A 19,479-nucleotide genomic window follows, 5' to 3' on the forward strand; every position below is an offset into this window, starting at 1 on the left:
TCATGGTGGAAAGCTCTGTAGGCTGCCAGCACCTACAAACAGGGTAGGGTATAATTTAGCCACTACACTGTATCTGTATTTAAGGATGTTTAATTGCCTAAAATAGACAGGGCTTGTTTCAGGGAACAGTTGACAGGGCAGACCTGGCTCAAGTCTCACCGGGAGGCTACTGGAAATTGCCAGGAAAAGCAGTATGCGCCCATCCGCTCCATCCCAGAAAACTTCCCACATCACAAGCATGCACTCTGCCCCTTCCCAAAAGGAGACATAAGAGAGCTGTTTCAGGCAGGGAGATGCCTGCAGGCTTGACTGGCTAATAAACACACTGCCTGCCAACACATTCCAGCTTTGAGAGCCGTCCTGGCCCACCTAGACCTGACCCCAAGCAGTCTGGATGCCTCTACATCATTTCCCATATGAAGTGCCCTTCAACATTTTGGCCATGTAATGGAACATGTGTTGTTGAAGGAGGATGTTGACTCCTCACCTTCTTAATTGCTTTCCCCCCACCCCACTGCAACACATAAGCCTGTAACCGGGTCCTGGTCTAGGGCATGTTGTGCTGTTTCAGTTTGGACTGCAGTCGTGTCTGCTTCCTCACAGGATAATCACATTGGTGTACTTGGATCTTGATTGCTGGGGCAGCTGAAGAACCCCTGGCCCAAGCTCAGAGAGTCAAACTGGCCCCAGAGTGTTGACCCCAAGCAGTTGGGAGTGTCTGACCACAGGAATCTCCGGGACGGGAGTATTGACTAGGCAGGTTTACAAGGAAGTGGCCAATCTAGCTGCTGCTGAGGTGGTTGGAAGGAAGCTGCCTGGAACAGAAAGGAGCTTGTTTGCTGGTCCTCGGGGAGCATTCCTGAGGAGTCAATGCCCATAAAGTGAAATCCAACCTTTCCTGCCAGGTGCCCAGAGGCTACAGCAAGCATGTTTGTGCCACTGCCCTGTTTGTGGCTGTTCTAAGGCTGCTATTCACAGGACGAGAGTGACGTGCTGCTGGGGCTAGTGCCAACACATTCTTGCCATGAAGAAGGGAATCCCACCGGCACGCACACGCAGGCAGGAGCTGCTCTGTCAGCACCACCCAGGGCCTGGGTTCTGGCAGGCAGCTTGGGTGGCAGAGACCTCCAACATCTATCCCAACTTCTCATCACCCCACCAGGTAATGGGAGTTGTTTCTATCTCAACATCAACTCATCAACCCCTGAACTTTGCATTCAGCTGCCTCAGAATGTCACCAGTGTATAGGCAGACATGTATTCCTGTGCACCATAGCCCTGCCTCCAGTAATCCAGACGCTGAAGAAACCAGGTTTGGGTCCAATCCCACCACACCGATGGCAGCTCCTGAGTACCATCACCCTTTCTGAATTCCCAGTTCACAGGCTGACCCAAGAGCCACTTGTTGGTGGAAAACAGCAAGAATAGCACAGTGGCTACGGTGTCGGACTTGGACCTGGGAGGCTCAGGACTGAACCTTCACTCTGCCTTGGCTACTTTCTGGGTAGCTTAGAGACAGTCATGCTCTCTCAGCTTGATCTACCTCACAGAGCTTGATCTACCTCACAGAGCAAAATGGAGAAGGGGGTAATGTTGTATGTTGCTTTGGGGGGTACAAAAGAAGCAAATAAAATCAAGCTGCCTGCTTGACACACTGCAATATATATGTAAAATAAAGATACTTTAATAGGACAATTCAACAGTGATCACTCAGCTATTGCTGCTGGTCTGTTCAAAAAGCTGCCACAGCTCAGCAGAGTCTCAGAAAACTTCATCCGAGGCCCATAATGTTGTGAGGCAGAGCATCCAGGAAGGCTCCAGCACCTGAGCATTTGTAATGCATATCCCCTGCAGTGAGCAGCATCAGCCACAGGTCTTTGGGCATGTTGTCCACATGGAAACTCGAAGCACTATGAAGCACTCCAGCCCCACTATCCGGAGGCCTCACAAACATCCTGGAGAGATCTTGGCTTGAGCCCATGTGTAACCACTGACGCACATTTTGGCTGTAAGCAAGAACCTTCACTGGGCATGGCAGAAATTCTCCCTTGTTGTAAGGGCCCAGCTATTCGGAGCTCCAATTCTGCCTGACTGAGTGCCATCTCTGGTCATGTGTCTGCACCTTGCAATAGCGTTGATTCACTCACGGCCTTCCCAAGCATCTTCCCTCTGTTTGGCCTCCAGATGCTTCCGCTCTGTAAGGAGAGAGTGACAGGTGATCGGGTGGTCAACGTGGGAACGCCAGGGCTTAGGAGAGCCGCAAGATCACAAACTTTCTCCCCATCTTTGGAACATAGTTGCTTCCTTGCTCCTTTGGCATTCCAGGCTGTGTGGCCAACCCTGCTTCTGAGGCAAGCCGCACTGCTTTCTTCCACAAACTGTGGTCAGCTGCTCTGCTGGCACTCAGAAAGTTGTGCTCTGTCAAGCCCTATGCCCAGCCCAACCCATCCGACATTCCAACGTGCTGCATTTCACCTATGCCAGGATCAGAGATCCTGCTCGGTGACCCTAAGGAAAGGCCAATGAGCTGGGAAGAACAAGGACACCAAGAAGCTGGCAGCTGCAATTAAAATAAATTAGTTGTTCCTGCACATGACTTATACTGCTTCCCACAGCTGGACCAGGTTGGCAGTTCTGCATCTTGGAGCAGTAATTTGGGTTGGAGTACCATCTAGTGTCCAAAGTTAATCATGGCAGCCTCTGTCACTATCTTACTCCACCCACCCACTTGCCTTTCTCCTGGAGTGACTGGTAAACTGGGCCAGTTACACAGAGACCTTCCCCTATTAGACGCTTAACAGAGCAGAGGACTGCTCTCCCCACTCCAGGGACAGCCTTACTCTTTCCCCAAGAGTCCCAAGGAAAGAGGAATGGAGAGCAAGAACCCACAAAGACAGGGGGAGAATTACCTGAGTGCAGTTAGCCAAACCATCTGCTCAAGCATGAGGCTACAGTGACCTCGGTTTCACGTGGATGTAATGTGAAAACCGACAAGAGTATCATTTCAAAAGGCTCTGTTTGTAGAGCACACACAGTTACTGGCAGCAGTAATGGCAGTGGAAGAATTTACAGTGATGACTGGGTTCAAATCCTAATCAAAATGCTAAACCAAATGCTAGAGAGGTAAACAATCTTTATTAACTTCTGATTATGCTGGGGATGTCACAGAGACCTAGAGTAATCAACACTCCTACTCCGATATGAAAAGAACTGGGCAGTAAGTCACAGAAGTTGGGGGGGGTGTTCTTTAGAATATTCAACAGGAAAGGGAAGCTGAACAGATTTGAACAGAATTATCAGGGGAGAAGAAGTGAGATTGGAAGCAGGAAATCAAATCACTTGGAAATTTATTAGTTGAACTGACAACTGTCAACACCTTTCTGAAGTGCAAAAAGCTTGTTTTTAAAGTTAGGCACCTAATACAGCTGAAATATTTACATTATTAATTACCTACACCACCTCTTGAATAATAATTTCTGCTGAGGGGCCTACGAGAACCTGAAATATATATAAGGGCCACTCCAGGTTGGGAAAATGGAGCGGAGGGAGGAGCACTCTCAACTCAAAGCCCCACCCCACCTTCACTACCAGCCACAAAGGGGAATGGCTTTGGAGCTCCACGCATGGAATCTCTAGCATATTATCGAGTTTGCCCTTAAGGCACTCTGTCCCCTGGGAGCAACACAGTGAGATAAAAGGCCATCCCAGCCTCAGTCGTTGACCTCTCTATGGATATTGGACTATTCCTGGAGATTCTGTTCCTTGAGGACAATCATTTGGCTCCATTCCCACCTTCTCCAGAAAGGCTTTTCAGTGATGCTGCCCCCCCCCCCCCCGGTTCCCAAAGTATGTTCTGCCTTCCATGCTACAGGACATCATTCCTCCAAAAAGCTCAGAGGTGCTGAACAAACAAAGAGCTGAGATGCTGTTATTTCTATTTGCTCCGCCCAGGCTGAGGTGGTGCAGAAGGTAGTCACAAAATGTTCAGCTAACCCATCTGTTCTAGTGGCTCAACAAATCGACATGCCAGTGTACACATAGACGGTAATGGAGACTCCATTTGGGTAACAATATCAATCCAGAATAGAGAAACTGAGCTGGGGAAATGCATTTTCCTCTGGGTTTTGTGGTCTACAAGGTTGAGTTTGGCCCATTGTCTAGAAATTCAATCCACTTGCTCGTTTCATCAAGCTCTTATTTTTGAGAAGAGCCTGATCAGTAAGGCCAAACCAGCTGTGGCAATAGGAGATCTGCAAAGGAACCTCAAGCTACATTTTAAACTTTACATTGTAACCACATGAGGATCTTCATTTGGATTAGGGCTAGGATGTACCTGTGGGTGTGAGCATGTATGTTTCTTAGATTAGAAGGCTTGGTTCTCCAGTGCTGCTTTCACTGTCTGATTCATCTGCACCCCGGGGCTATTATTTGCCCAGGGAGGCATACAGGTATTCACTTTTCCTTTCCTGAATAAAACATTGGGGGGAGGGACTATTAAGCCTTAACAAACACCCCCCCCCCACAGCCCCTTATCCAAGCCAGGGGTCAGCACAGCTGAAATTTAACACTTAAAGTAACAGGAGATCGATGGATTTCTTGTTACAATGTCAAGTTTGACCTCCAGTTTCATATTTGCTACACCTAGAATCAACAACTGTGGAGAATCAAAAAGTCAGGTATGGTCCACAAGTACACATCTGCACATTTGGATCCTGGAAATCCAATAAGCGGGGGACAGGGGATTCCTAGGCAGATTTCCAGTGGAGACTGCAAACATCACAACAAAAAATACAGGGCCTAAGAAGCTAGAAATTGTCCCACCAAGCAACTTCCTCCCTGGATATGCTGAAGATCGGGTCTGGGTGCAGGACAGAGTCTCCCTAAGCTTCTGCGATCTGCTCCCCACAGACTGGGGATGCAATTCTCCAGGGAGCCCTCGTTCCTGCAGCTGCAACACAGAAAGACACAGAAATCCCAGGAATCTGCAAAGACCTCACTGAGCTCATTACGGTTTCCAAGCAAGTAGGGCAAAGCAGTACATTCTCCAGCCAGGCCAGCACGCTCCATCACTGTTATCTGGCTGGTGCAGCCGAAGGGCAGGCGGTGAGCCAGCTGCCATCACACCAGAAAGGAACAGAGCCATTAATGGATACAAAAAACAAGGAAGAGCAGCAAAGCTCAAGGAGGAACCCTTTGTCGGTAGGCTTCCTCTACCCCACAGCATCCTGGGAAGGGAGCACAACACTTTCCTCAGCAAAGCCATCTTATTCAGCTTCGTTGTGTAGTAACTTGGCAGCAGTGAATGGGAGGAGATGGCCTGAGGGCAACCAGGGCACCCCCTTACCCATATGCAACCTCACAAGAAGTTGATTCCTTTGTTCTCCCCACTCTTGCACATTTCAGCAAGGCATACCTTAGCGATCCACAAAGCAGAGCCACTGGCTTTCAAAGAGATTCCTTGAGGTATGCAGACTGGCAGAGCCAGATTTGTGGCAGCAAAGAGAGAACATCGTTGATGCACTCCAATAGAGAGAGCTGGGCCTTGCAGACTCCCCAGTGGCCCCCAGTAAGAGAGAGCACAACAGCCTCAGGCTGAGACACTGAGAAATCCCCAAGCATCTCTCACCTACACTCTACAATGCCAAAACTTCAGCACAACCTTATACACTCATTCCTCTGTGCAACATTAACTCCTGTCTCCCCCCTGCCAACAATATAGGGTGTTTCCTTGGGCTCACCTCGGGCTGCCTGCAACTGCTGGCGTTCAGCTTCACGTTCTGCCTTGCTCTGCTTGCTCCGCACACCAAGGGCTCCTGTCACCAGCCTCCTGGCCAGAGCAGCTGAAGTCTCAGGACGTTCTTTAGCTGGTTGCAGAAATTCTAGAAGAATTTGTAAGGAAAACCAAAAGTCTCGGCACTGACTCCCAGCGCTGTTTTTTTATTCTATATGCTAAGAGGGAAGACAGGAATATAAGGGAACCAAGTATTCCCCTCAGTAAAGCAGGGGCTGCCAGAAAGGATACATGCCACGAGAGAAAAGGAACAAAACACCCGCCATAGTTTTGAATCTTCCCTTGCCACAGATATACCAGGTTAGCAAGAGGCAGGAAGAGAACCTCTGTGAAGCTTCCCACACCAGATTTACCCTATTAACTGGTTTTAGGGTAGCTGTAGGCATCAAAGGCATCTTACAGTATCATGAAATAACAATAACAGAGGGAATCCAACTGGCCTGATGTAATATGCATAAGAACTGGCAAGATCACAGATTAGCCTTTGGTTAACTAAAGAACCTATTGCAAAATGTCTAAAAGTTCACCTACTTGCCCCAACCCACAGTGCATTCATTAGCAGTAAGGATGCTTCACCTGCCACTTCAGCTTACTTCCCATTTATCAGTAGTGATCAGCCAGCCAACAAATCAATGAATTGTTCCCATCCTTTTTGTGTGTACTTGCAGGAACAGGCTACTTGTGGCCATCAGAAGACAATAAACAGCTGGGAAGAAATCAGCTGAGAGTCACCTTCTGATCTCCTGCTGGGGAAATTTTGCAGTGTGATGAGCAAAGCTGTTACTGTGGGGTTTTTTTGGAGGGGGATCAAAAGCCCATCCCAGCTGACCAGCTGGCAGACAGGTTTCTTTGATCTCCCATATTGGAAATTGGGCTACCTCCCAGTCTTGCTTAGAAGCAGCAAACTGCAGGAAGGGGGGTTGACTGGATGCCCAGCTTATTTGCTTTCCCTTCTCCTCACCCCCAAGATATTGGCATGGGGTGCAGACAAAAAGCTCTTTCTCCTCTTCTGTCAACAATGGAGATATTAGTGTCCTTTTGGGCCTCACCAGCATAGGATCGGGCCTTGGACTTTGCAGCTCTAGTTGCTTGTGATAGTGGACGGGCTTTCACCATCAGGTGCTTGGTGCTGAGAGCATCTTGAGCTGTAGGAAGAGAAACAGATATCATATAGGTGATGGGATCAAGTGGATGGCACTTCTTGCTTGCCGAACACTATCAAGAGGCGTTGCCCACTTTGCCACAAATCCTTCCAACCAGGAGAAGTACCCTGGCACCAGGCTAAAGCTCCTACCTGCAATGGGGCTGGAGAAGATACCCAATGCATGTGTATCATCAACCCATTTAATGTCAAAGCCTTTCTTCCTAAGGGAGAACAAAAGAGAAAGAAGTTGGCGGTGTCAGGCCATTCTTGATGGGAAAGAAGGGGAAAAAATAAAGAAGAAGAAGAAGAGTTGGTTCTTAAGTGCCGCTTTTCCCTACCCGAAGGAGGCTCAAAGCGGCTTACAGTCGCCTTCCCATTCCTCTCCCCACAACAGACACAACAGAGAAGCTCTGAAGGGAACTGCTGATAGGCTAAGGGCTGAGGAAGTTGTATCTTCACCTTCTTACCAGAGGGTGGAACAGCACTCCCTCAAGGGGAGCCAACCCATAGCTGGGCAGCTTTGGAACAAGACAGGTGCTACAGGCTTCACGTTCAAAAACACCCCCACAACTGGGGGCCAGGGGATTGTGTGAAGACATCACCGCATGAGGAAATGGAAAGAAAATCCCAGAAGATGAACGATTTCTCATGCTTATCACCACCCCTGCCCCCAAGACTAGCACAAAGGAGAAATGGGGCATACTGCTCACTGGTAACTGCAGAAAACACGCAGCAGGTCCTCTGTGCGGAATTCTGGTGGGAAGTCATAGATCTCAATGACGTGTGGAAACTCAGAGTCACTCAGGTCCAGAGTGGCTGGAGAGTGGCTGTAGTAGTCAAAGCGTGGCTCCTGCAATCTTGAGGGAGGTGAGGCATGGCCAGACAGCTGGAGGAGAAATCAGTGGGTGACTGTGAACCAAATGTGCAAACTGATGTATCAGAAAGCCCTCTCCCCCTCCCCCAAAGCATCATACACCACAAACTTGCAACCGGATAGCCCCACCCTGCAAATGACAGTCACACACTTCTTCCCACTGTCAAGCACTCTGGTACATACCAGCCTCTGGGTTTTTTTGGCAGCCCTGAAGCGGGTGTACTGGGTGATTGATGGGGCTGTGGGCTCATGCTCCAGAGAAGGATTGATGGCCCACGGGAGATTGGGAATTATTGATCAGTTGCCTCCTGCTTCTTGCATACTTTCCCCATTTAACATTTCCCTTTACCATTTCACCTACTCCAAAGAGGTGGTCCCTCTCATTGTTTCCAGGGGAAAATGCTGGAATGCACCTTTGTTTTCAACAAATATATATCCTACCTCTTCAACAACCTACAGAAGAGAGATTAGCTGCATACCAGTCAACTCCAGAAGAACTGTATTCTGTCAACTCCAGTTTACAATAAAGGTATGATGTTTACACCTGGGGCAGTCAACCTGTGGTCCTCCAGATGTCCATGGACTACAATTCCCATGAGCCCCTGCCAGCTGGCAGGGGCTCATGGGAATTGTAGTCCATGGACATCTGGAGGACCACAAGTTGACTGCCCCTGGTTTACACTATGTAAAGGGAAAGGACTAGAAGGAGTGTGAGAAGCATGAGAGATACAGGGGCAGGCTCAGACACAGGAGTGAGGAAGTCAAATATAGCAAGGCCTGCGGACGAGACCTCTATTTCCCATGGTAGCTACTGTATCCTAACTCAGATACTGAGCCAGAAAACACAATAGTGCAGTCAAGGGTGGTTTCAGCATAGTAATGCAGCCACTGGTCAAGACTGGTCAGAGACTTTAAAAGAAAGGTTCAGCAGGGGATGAGACACACAGGTGTAGTGGGTTTGACTCAAGCAGTGATTTCCATGCTTGCATCATGAGAAGAATGAATGCTTGTAACAGGGAGGGCCTCACAAACCATTCCATGGGGAAACAGATCACTCTAAAGAGCTACAGCTTTTCTTGGGAGAAAATCACTGTCTCCCAAGCACCTCAAAGCAGAAAAGACAGGCAAACAGGACTCTTCCTGCAGAGAAAACAACCAGAACCTCTGGGAAACCACAAAATGCTGGCAGAGTTCATGAAAACAGTGCTATTGTCCCTGATAATCTAAAGGTATAAAGTGTGTGGGGTCCCTGTGTGGAAGTGCCTTGGCCTTGGCCTGGCACCCTCCAAATGGACGGCTAGGGGGAGCCCCATTCCCTGAGGACACATGACTCGCTGTTGGGAGACTAACAGGGCCCAGTTGCTGGCAGTCTGTGAAACATTCACATGCAGAACAGCTCACATCCTGCTGGCAACAGGGTCTATAATTCAGGTATGCACTCTGTTTCCCCAAGCCCTGCACCAGCACAAGCCATGACGGAAAAAGGAGAGTCTATCAATTCCAGCCCCTCCGGTCAGTGAATGACAGTCATTCAGGTAATTTCTCTTGGGAAAGTGAATTTGCAAGTGGGTGGTTCATGCATGAATATATCTGTAGAATCCAGGAGGAAAGGGGTGACATCAAAGAGCATGTGCCATTGTAGGTTTAACAGGAACCAGCCTGTGAACCTAGGCCCGAGACGTTAGGAAATATAGTGATCAGATCCCAGCAGTTCTGTGCCACGGAAACACTTGAGGGAGTACAGCAACTGCAATATCGAGTGGCGTAGCAGTCCATCAGTGGCCATGGATTGCACTCTGCATGAGCACCCCTGCCCTTCACAACCCACTGGGTGCAGAAGAGGCGACACGGACGGCTGGGGGCTGCCTGCCATGCAGTGGGGGTGACGAGACCGGGAGCAGCATTTCACAAAATATGGAAAATTCTCATGGAGGAGGGAGTGCTTAATGCTCAGCCTGCACCACTTATCCTTGCACAACTACTGGCCACTATGCACCTGCTATGAGGCTAATAAGCGTATGCATGTTTCAAGCAATGCAGTTGATGCACAGCATTCTATTATAACAAATATGCTAGCAATGGTTCGCACACCGAGAAGGCGAGCCCATTAATGCTGGCGTTTCCTGTCTTGGGTCGCTTACAGGAACTGTGCACCCTCGTGCCGCATTAACACAGTCCCAGCCTCCTGTTCTCAGTCTCCTTCCCAGAGACTGCTAATGTTCAAGAGTTGTCCTGTGCTGGGAAAGGTTGTGCCAGCGGATGCACAGGCAGCAGGGAGCAAGAGGACACAGGAAATGAAGACTGTCTGCCACGGCTCAACGCTCTCCAAAGATTTATCCGAACCGGTGCACGTTCCAGCCAAGCAGGGCAGCCTGCTGCAGACTCCTGCTCAGCTTTTGAGATGGGAAAAAAGCAAGAGGCATGGGGCTGGGAGGCTGGGGTGGAGAAGCCTCATAAACCACGGGGAACTACAGGCATTTCGGAATGAGGTAGGAATGTGTCCCCTTGAGACTCTGTATGGGTTCAGCTCACACCTTCCACCCACACGTACAGGCTACTAATACCTCTGAGAGCAAACACCTCTCCCCCAACTGATCTTCTGTAGAGATACTTTATTTCCAATGATTACATATTTGCCAGGGGTAACTGAAGGACTGCTCCGCAGTGCACTGTACAACTAGGTAGACAGCTTGCTGGGGCAAGCCATGTTGCTTGTGGGTACAGGGATACTGAACAGTTCATAAAACCACAAGAGGGAGATTTTCAGAGTTTCACTTACAAATTAAAGATTTTCACCTCCAAACTTGGATAGGTATATAAATCATGCATACACATACAGTGAGGGGTGAGAGGCATGCAGTTTCCTCACTGGATCAAAAGAAAAGGGGTTGGGCTAGATGGCCTTTAGGGGATCTGATATTAATTTTATTTGTTTAGTGCCTTTTTCATCCCAGTTTTAGAAATGAAAACTAATAAATCCACCAAGCACAGCCGGCTCAGGCATGAGCCTCCCTTGTTTAATGAAATCCAGGGGCTTCCAAAAGGGAGACGATTCATGTTGCTCCCCTTGGCCTCCACACCAGGCGGTCAGAACCCTATCAATAGTCAACCGCCATAAGCACTAGACAGACAAAATGCTTCCCCATAGAAGGCAAGTCCCAAAATAAACCTAGTCCACCCAATATCAACCCCAAGCATGGGTGTGCAGAAACAGTGATTAAAATTCCTCTGTTTAGTTTCAGATCAGGTATCTCTGTTTCTGACTGGAAATATCTGAAAATACCTACCTAGACTGCCCTTAGCCTTTGGGGAGGGCGGTATATAAATATAATAAATAAATAAATAATCCCAATGAAAGCACCTACAATGAGCCCAGTTGGCTCTCTGTCCCCACTGCACAAATACTCCCACTGATCAATACCTGCTCCCATCTGCCTTGTGTGCAAAGCATTCAGCCCATCGCTGATGTTCCACCCATGATGCCATACAAAGTACTTTCCATGTTATCGACAAAGACCCGATTGCTCTCTTCCAAAATTCCACTTTCACACTCCCAAAGTTCAGTGCACTGGTTCCTACGTAGCACAATGAGTTATACTGACCTTGGCACAAGGAATTAGTTTCTCACCAGGGCAAGCAATGGCATAGACATAGCTTTATTTAGACACAAGTTGTTTTTTCAGGGTTTTTGTCTATTTTTATCTCACCTTATTTTTCTTTTTTAAACACAAGCAGGAAGATATGGATAAGTGCATGTCTGCATCAGCACAGCCACAGGGCTAGAACTGCAGAAGAAAAGCCAAGCTGTGCTTCTTGCAGAAATTCTGCCCATGAATTTTCACTACATTTTCCCAACATCTCCCTCTCCCTCTCTAATACCCGAACTTTAGTAGCATTTTGCACTGACGGTTAAAGGACAAGCATTTGAAACCAACACAGGAAGTTCCCACAGCAGTTTAGTACACCTCTGTGAGTAATTTACTGCAAGACACATGCAAATTGACCCAAGAAGGGGCATGTCTTGCAGTGGATACTGCAGTAAGTTCAGGGGAATGGCTAGGGCAAATACATTGTAGCAATGTGATTTCCCAGCAGCTTTTTCTGTATGCTGTCCTGCTTACATTCATGCAAAGATTACCTACATTACATACCAGAATCTTTCACTTGTGTGGCACCTGGTTTTCATTTTTGCAACCCAAATGAAAACGTTTTTGTGGTTCAGTTGGTGGCCAAACCAAGAACAGAGATGAACCAGGAGGTTCATATTAGTTTGTGATCCCTACCACTTTTTGCATGGAGGAGAAAGCAGGGGTTTCCCTGAGAAAAACAGCTGAGTGGCAGGGAGCTGAGAACAGGAGATTAAATAGCACAGAGGTATTTAAACCCCTGCCTTTTGCTCTTCACAAACCTCCATGAACTGCCTTAAAATTTATAGTGGCTCTTCAGTTCACAAACATTGCTTTGCGAACCACAAACCAGCCAAAATTCATCATGAACTTATATTTGTGAGTTGGTTCATGCTCATCCCTAATGGGTCTGAGAAAATGAAAGCTTACACCTTGAATAAAACTCTGTTAGTCTTAAAGGTGTCACTGGATTCTTGCTTTGTTTTGCTACTTCAGACCAACACAGTGACCCACCATAATAATGCACTTCTGTTATTGAAGTATTTCCTTGCTTCCTCCACCAATAAAGTAACTTTCTGCCAGTGTACCTGTTTGTTAAAGACATCCTATTCATTTTGTTTGATAATTTCTTGTAGTAGATAGTAAGCCTCACCACTTCATGACCTCAGCTAGTTCACAAGCTTGTCTCAAGGTTCTCTATGTGTTGATGTAGTTGCAATGACACAAGCTCAGTGTTTCTTAAGGGAAAAGATTATGAAATCTAAATGACAATTCTAGGAGGAAAAAGTATACCAGCAATGGAAACTCATCAAGACTTTTCCCATGACAATTATTAATATGCTAAAAGGAAACAAAGTGCTGGATTGGATATAGTCTACACTGTTGTTTGCAGTACTTTTCTACAGTATGGTAATCCTGACATGGAATGACCACAGTATCTTCATTAATGTCTTGGCTATTAGATTAAAACACAGACATCGTGCCGCCTGATGTGCTTCGGTCCATGCCTCACCTGACAACTGCAATTTATGGAGTAGTTCTCTGATTGTAGCACTGCTCAAAAGAAGCAGTTACTAAAATGCTGAAGAGCATATGTAAATCACAAAGTAAATATTCCCCTACTTGCATAGCACCACGTAATCTGGACTACTCCGTAGCCTGGCTGAAATTCAGCTTGCCCCCCTTGCAAGCTGCACTTCTTGGGAATACTTCTACCTCATCCTCTTCCTGTTTGCATATTATACATTTCCCTGAAGGGTTATACATTCGCCTCAATTTCTCAAATTAGTGCTTCTGTTCGCAAGAATTCTCTAATGAACTGGCACCAAACCTCACGTAAAAAAATAGGGAGTTTTAAGAAACACAATTATTTTAGGAGAGAGAATACTGCCAATAGGTCACGTCCACAGGAAGCCAAGCCCATGCCTGAGGTTTATGAGAGCTGAGGACAAAGCACTGAAATGCACACTGGCAACAGAACCCTTCCATGCCTCATCATTCCTGTTTACACCCAGGCATTCTGTTGCACTGCTGTTGCTCCCTTTGTGACACCAACACTGCCTGACTGCTACAGAAAAGAAAGATAAAGACACTGTCCTGCCAGATAATCTAAATTGTTTTTCCTTTCCTTGTGGCTTCCAGCATGCAAGAATTTCTCCCGTCTACTTCTCAAACCAAAACATTATCCTTTATCCTGTCTTTCCTCCATTTGGAGTCTGAATTCTTGAGAAGCTCAACTTCTAATCTTTAACGGAGTTCCTAGCTATCACAGCTCTGGTAGTTAGCATCCATGAACATTCACCAGTATCAGGAGGGGAGGGGGGTCAGTTCTTTGTTCTTATGATCACCGGGGAACTGGTGCATAATAGTGGGCACCTGTACATATGGAACTGGCCACATACAGAGAAAGGAGCTCTATATAGAAAGCTACATTGGGGCAATTCCATTCCTGCTGCCCCGTCTACAGCTACACAGGGAGGTTCCACTTGACGTGCTAGTATTTCTGCAAAAGGCTCTGAAATAACATGCGGTCCCTTGTGCAAGAAGCACCCAGCACAGGGCCCAGGCTGGATTTGGATTGGTAGGCTACCTGCCTAGAAAGAGAGATTTAATTTCTGTGCCATTACTGATTGGAATAAGCAGCAGTGAACCCAGAGCTACTTCCTGTAAAAGCTGCCCCCATGGAGTTTTAACAGCTTCCGTTGCTGGGGGTTTAGGATGGTTTATGAGCTAACCCTTAGTAATGAGGCTGCTTAGTTAATTTCAATGGTTCACAGGAGCTATTAGCAAGCAAAATCCACTCAGTTCAGCACTGGGTCTTAAACAGGCTTGGATGCACTTTGAAGCAATATTAGGATACTTTGTTACTTTAGGTACCTTTGTGTCACTCCAAAAAGTAGTGGGTTTATGGTATTGATTTAAGCTTTAATAAGGGGCTTTCAGCCATCCAGCCGACACTGAGCTTTCCTTGTAAACCAAAGGCAAGGCTGCACATTTCCCGTGCTGAACGCCTCATTGTAATACATTCAGCACTACCATTACAGGGCAATATGCTAACAAGCCAGTACCAATTAAAAATCTGCCATTTCCATGAAACTTCACGGTACATCTCTCCGTGCCTCTTGGTCAGCACGATAGCTCTACTCCACAGCGACGCAGACTCCATGCCCAGCACTTCTCCTTGCTTTATTGCATGCATTTTATATACTGTCAACAGAGGACTGTATTTCTTTTCACAGAGGCATAGCCATGCTGAGGCAGTCAGGAGCTTTGCCTGCTGCAGGCATCGGCTGCCTTAGTTAATTGCTTCAGATGGGTAGCTGTGTTCGTCTGAAGCAGCAGAACAAAGTTTGAGTCCAGTGGCCAACAAAGCTTTATTCAAGGTATAAACTTCTTCCGATACAATAAAATGGAAATTTCCAGTTCATACATATAGGTAGAGGGTGAATAGTAAAGCAGCATAATGAAAAGGTTAACAAATTCAAAAACCAAACAGGAATAACAAGCCTAGTTTTTATGGTTATCATTTGTTTGGGTTTAAATCCGGGGGGGGGGGCTTAATGAAGAAAATAAATATATCAGAATTGGAAATTGATGGGCAGATGTGTCCTTAATTAATAACCCTGGACTAGTAATTCCCGTTTCTTTGCGTCTCAAGAAGTGCACATGCATGAAAGCTGATACCTTGAATAAAGCTTTGCCGGACTCAAACTTTGTTCTCTAGTTAATTGCTACAGGTGCCATCAGATGCAAAATTTGTTCTCTAGTTAATTGCTATAATTTTGTTTTTACTCGCTCAGCCATCACTTGGGTTAGGCAGTTCCACAGAAGACCACAAGGGGTCGCTGGCCCTGCCTTCCCAGCCCGGAGATGTAGAGAAAAGCTGAGAGAGGGGAGTGGGCCACTGGGAGCCTTCCCCGGGCCAGGTTGGATGAGGAGGACAGCCAGACAAAGAGGCTCAGGCCCCACGCAGTCAACATGGGGTAACTGGCTGTGCAGCCCCAATTGGAGGAGACACTGCTCCTGGGAATATTTCGAAAGGGGCTGAGGGAAGGGAGAAGCTCTGGAAGTTAGGAAGGGCCCCATAGTCATGGTCAATAGAAGCCTGGGGAAGTGGACAAAAGAGGAAGATGAGAAGTCAGAGAGGGTGTAGGCAGAGTGAGGGCCCCCACCCTTGGGAAAGGCCAAAGAGGCACGAGAACTGTAACCCAAAGCTGAATAAATGAAGTTATCTAGATAGTGGCCATCCATGGAGTCCTTACAAGGTTAAAGTATGGAATCTCACCCTCTCAATCTGCTACACAGTTTGCTCATGGTATGGGGCTCTACAACTCTGCCTACTGCTAGCCATACAGGACTTGAATGAATCCTGATACTTGAGTGAGCATTCATACTCATCCTGACATTGTTGTACATGGGCCCCTCACCTTACAGCCAGCGAAGGGAACGTAAATCTACAGAAAATACATCATTTTGGCATGTAATAACATGGCTTCTTCAGAATTCTAAATTCTCATTAAAATTTAAAATAAGCAAGTTACTAGTCTTCCCAGATGTAGAAAAAACATTACAAAGTATTTGGAAATTCTGTGTATTTCCTTTAGTCTAAAATCTACTTTAGTTTTTTTTTTTAAGTTCTAGACACAACATTTATCAAATACATTTCAGGATGGGGAGGACATTCATAAACTATAAACAGCGTGGAGACACAGCTGATCAAGAAGATTTCAGATGAAAGCAGCATTGGCCTGACTCTGAACAAGCTATGAAACATACATTCCCACATGCACATATCTCCTTGGAGAATGTCTCATGGCCCCCAGTTCTGGAAGAGGACCACAGAGCGTACTCACCCCCTCCAGCAACCGAGGATCCAGGCAATCACCATCATCATTGAAGAGAGAATCCCAGCTCTCAACAGCCACATTGCCATCCTCACAGAGGGCTGCAGGACCAACACTGGCTCCAGTGGGCTCCTCCCAGCTGGATGGCACACTTGGTTTGGCTTCTCCTTCTGACCCCTCTCCAGAGGGATGCTGCAATCTCATGCCCATATTTTTCTGGGCTGGATCTTCCATTGAGGTCCCACTCAAGGGTGCATCTACTTGGTCCAGAGTGCTTTCAGGATTCCCCTCAGCTGACAAGCAAATCATCCCCTTGGAGGTACATTCCTGTAAGCAGCTGGCAGGCTCCTTGGCAGAGCATCTTGCCTCAGGATTGTGCTTGCCATTTGAGTTTTCATCTCCTAAACCAAATGTGGCACCTCCTGCCGCTGAAATCTCAGGCTCAGGTGCTCTGCGTTGGCAGATGTGGTGAGAGAAGCCATCTCCCTTCTCACTGCCACACACCTGTCTCAGTTCAACCCTCCTGAACGTAGAACTGGGCAGACCTTCCAGCCTCCCACAGGGCTCATCTAAGCAGTGACAGCTTGGAGCCACCCCTGAGCAACCTGATAGTTGCTTGACTGCATTCACTGTTAGGCTACTTGTTGCTGTCTGAATCAACATGCTCTCACCCCCACAGCTAGACACATTATTCATGTTATGATCAGACATGCATTCAGCTGCATGACTGCATGCTCCAATTTTGCTCTCCTCATCATGCTTTAGGGTGCTATGCTTACTCACTTCCGCTTGAGCCAGAACATTCCTGCCTGCTTCCTCAGTCACGTTAACTACGGTTTCATCTGGAAGTCTCTTGGGAGCACATTCCAACATGTTACTGTCATTTATCTCTGTCTGACTGCAGCTGTCTATGCATTTACATGTGCTATGTGTATCGCTAATGCGCCCCAAAATGCTATCATTGGTCTCTGCTTCATCTGATATTCTCTCACCTGAACACTCTGATGAGCAAAGGCCCCTGGCCTCTCTGCCTGAGTTTTCTAAGGTGTCATTCCTACTTACTCCAGCTGGTGTCAAATCACATCTACTCAAATGGTTACTCTTACTGGCCAGCATACTATCTTCACCCAACTCTGTCTCATCTGAGAGCCTCTCGTGAGCACACGGCAGCACATTCTCCTCACTCAGCCCTACCTGTTCTGGAAGGAATGCTCCTGCCTGCTTGCTCATCTCAATGCTGCAAGCCCCTAGCCCTGAAGATGGAAATAGGTCCACACTAGTGAAACCTGGCTGGATTTGAAGACCGGCCATCCTCTCCAGTGAGCTGGTGGAGAGCACAGTACTGCTTTCAAGAGATGCCTCTGTGTCAGCGTTTGGCAGTAATGCTGGTATCTGGGTTAAGAATCCAGCGGAAGGCAAGTCTGGTTTGGGCTTATGTAGGGACTGAGGCCTCTCCTTGTACTGCATCTTTGGATTTACGTTGTTTGGGTGGAATGCATCTCTAGCATTGCTGGGTGTAGTTCTTTTCTCTTCCTGGGGGAAGAGGAATCCTTCCTGCTCTCTGCGAAGCAAGCCTCTCCCAACCTTGGGTTTTGTCCTTGCTTCATCAACTTTAATGGCCTCCTTTCTTGATGGACTATTGTTCACCTCTCTGTTACACCTGGTGGCCAATAAGGTGCTGGTTTTTGATACTGCAACATCGCGTCTTGCTCTGGGAACATACAAGGCCATGTCTGGTTTCTTGGGCCGTACCCGGGTCCTCTCTGGATCTGGCTGCATAGTGGTTTCGACAGCTGCAACAATGGAAAGAAATCAGTTCAATGACCACATCCAACAGTGATGACTGATGTAACAGAGAGACAGAAAACTGCAGAAACGAGGAGTTTGCTTAGCTTGAAATGGGAAAAGGTCCCAATTCTCACTTTTTACAAAATAGAAGTACATGGAAAAAGAGAACACAAGTAGCAGAATTAGCTGAGGTAGCAACTTCCCTTCCAAAGGTATGACATTTATACATATATACTTATAGGTATGTGAATGTTTTCTGTTTACTTTGCATCAAATATTCTGCAGCTCAAACATCTGCATTCAGATTATCTTTTCATCTAAATTACTCACCTTCTCCCCCAGTCAACCCATATAAATCATACAAAACAACAAAAAATAAAATAAATTCCCATCATATTATTAAAACTAGCTCATGACTATCACCAAAAGTAAAACATTTGCTACCATCTCCTTTAACAACAACAAAAAAGCTTTGCCTAAAGCAGGGGTAGTCAAACTGTGGCCCTCTAGATGTCCATGGACTACAATTCCCATGAGCTAGCAGGGGCTCATGGGAATTGTAGTCCATGGACATCTGGAGGACCGCAGTTTGACTACCCCTGGCCTAAAGGCTGATACAAAGACAAGCTCCTGACCCCTAACAAGAGGGTTATTCCACAGCGCTGGGGCTAAAAAGACCCATGAATGGGGCAAAGGAGTTCTACAGTCCTTGGTGGCAGCACAGCAGATATATGATACGAGGCAGGCAACTGGCTCATGTGTGGCACATGCAAGGAGAGACACTCCCTCAGTTTTTTGTTTTGATCAATAGGCTGTGTAAGTACATACTCCTTGCAACAGAAATATGCTGTAAGGCAGAGAGCTGGCACACACATGGCACACAGAAGGTGAGGCATATATTTTTTGAGAAACAGGTAGCACGACTGCATTCTCCTTGCATCAGGTCTTGATAGCATCAGCCTCTCTTGTGCCTATCTATTTCTGCCCTTAAACGCTGTTCAGACAGAGCTTCCTAGAAAGCAAAGCAGTCACACCCAATTAAGCCGCAGTAGCTTTGCAATAGGCACAAGACAGGAAAGAGGCATTGTTACAGACTCCTTTGAGATCCTGCATAGAAAGTTGTCCTTGCTTTTCCCAAAGGCTGACATGAATAAGCTTGCTCTCTCCACAGCATCAGCACCTTGACACCCGCGGCTTCCAGACCTGTTGTGATGTGGTCCCTTTCTTCAAATCTTCACACTACTAGCCCCAAGTAAATTTTACTTCTACCTTTCAGGGAATCACAGCAATGCCTGTCATACGCTTAGTGCCCTTCAAGCCATATAAGGGGAGGGGGAAGACTGCTGTCACCAGGACATCAGACATCCCTTCCCAAACTAACCACTTCATCTTTGTGTCCCACCCGATAACTAC

At 47.0% G+C, this 19,479-nt stretch overlaps 1 protein-coding gene across 1 annotated transcript in view; it reads right to left on the reverse strand.

The window, feature by feature from the left end:
* Positions 1–1,661: 1,661 nt before the first annotated feature.
* Positions 1,662–19,479, reverse strand: part of R3HCC1L (R3H domain and coiled-coil containing 1 like) — a 39,170-nt gene continuing 21,352 nt past the window's right edge. Inside the window, exons 2-7 of the mRNA XM_077349418.1 lie at positions 16,288–18,071; positions 7,645–7,820; positions 7,085–7,155; positions 6,840–6,935; positions 5,738–5,878; positions 1,662–2,194 (exon numbers count right to left, since the gene is read on the reverse strand). Of these exons, the coding sequence (XP_077205533.1) occupies positions 2,139–2,194; positions 5,738–5,878; positions 6,840–6,935; positions 7,085–7,155; positions 7,645–7,820; positions 16,288–18,057 (2,310 nt within the window). The 5' untranslated portion in view covers positions 18,058–18,071 and the 3' untranslated portion in view covers positions 1,662–2,138. The remainder of the gene's footprint in view (positions 2,195–5,737; positions 5,879–6,839; positions 6,936–7,084; positions 7,156–7,644; positions 7,821–16,287; positions 18,072–19,479) is intronic.

This window comes from Paroedura picta, chromosome 8 (genome assembly GCF_049243985.1).
Source record: "Paroedura picta isolate Pp20150507F chromosome 8, Ppicta_v3.0, whole genome shotgun sequence".
Classification (NCBI taxonomy): domain Eukaryota; kingdom Metazoa; phylum Chordata; class Lepidosauria; order Squamata; family Gekkonidae; genus Paroedura; species Paroedura picta.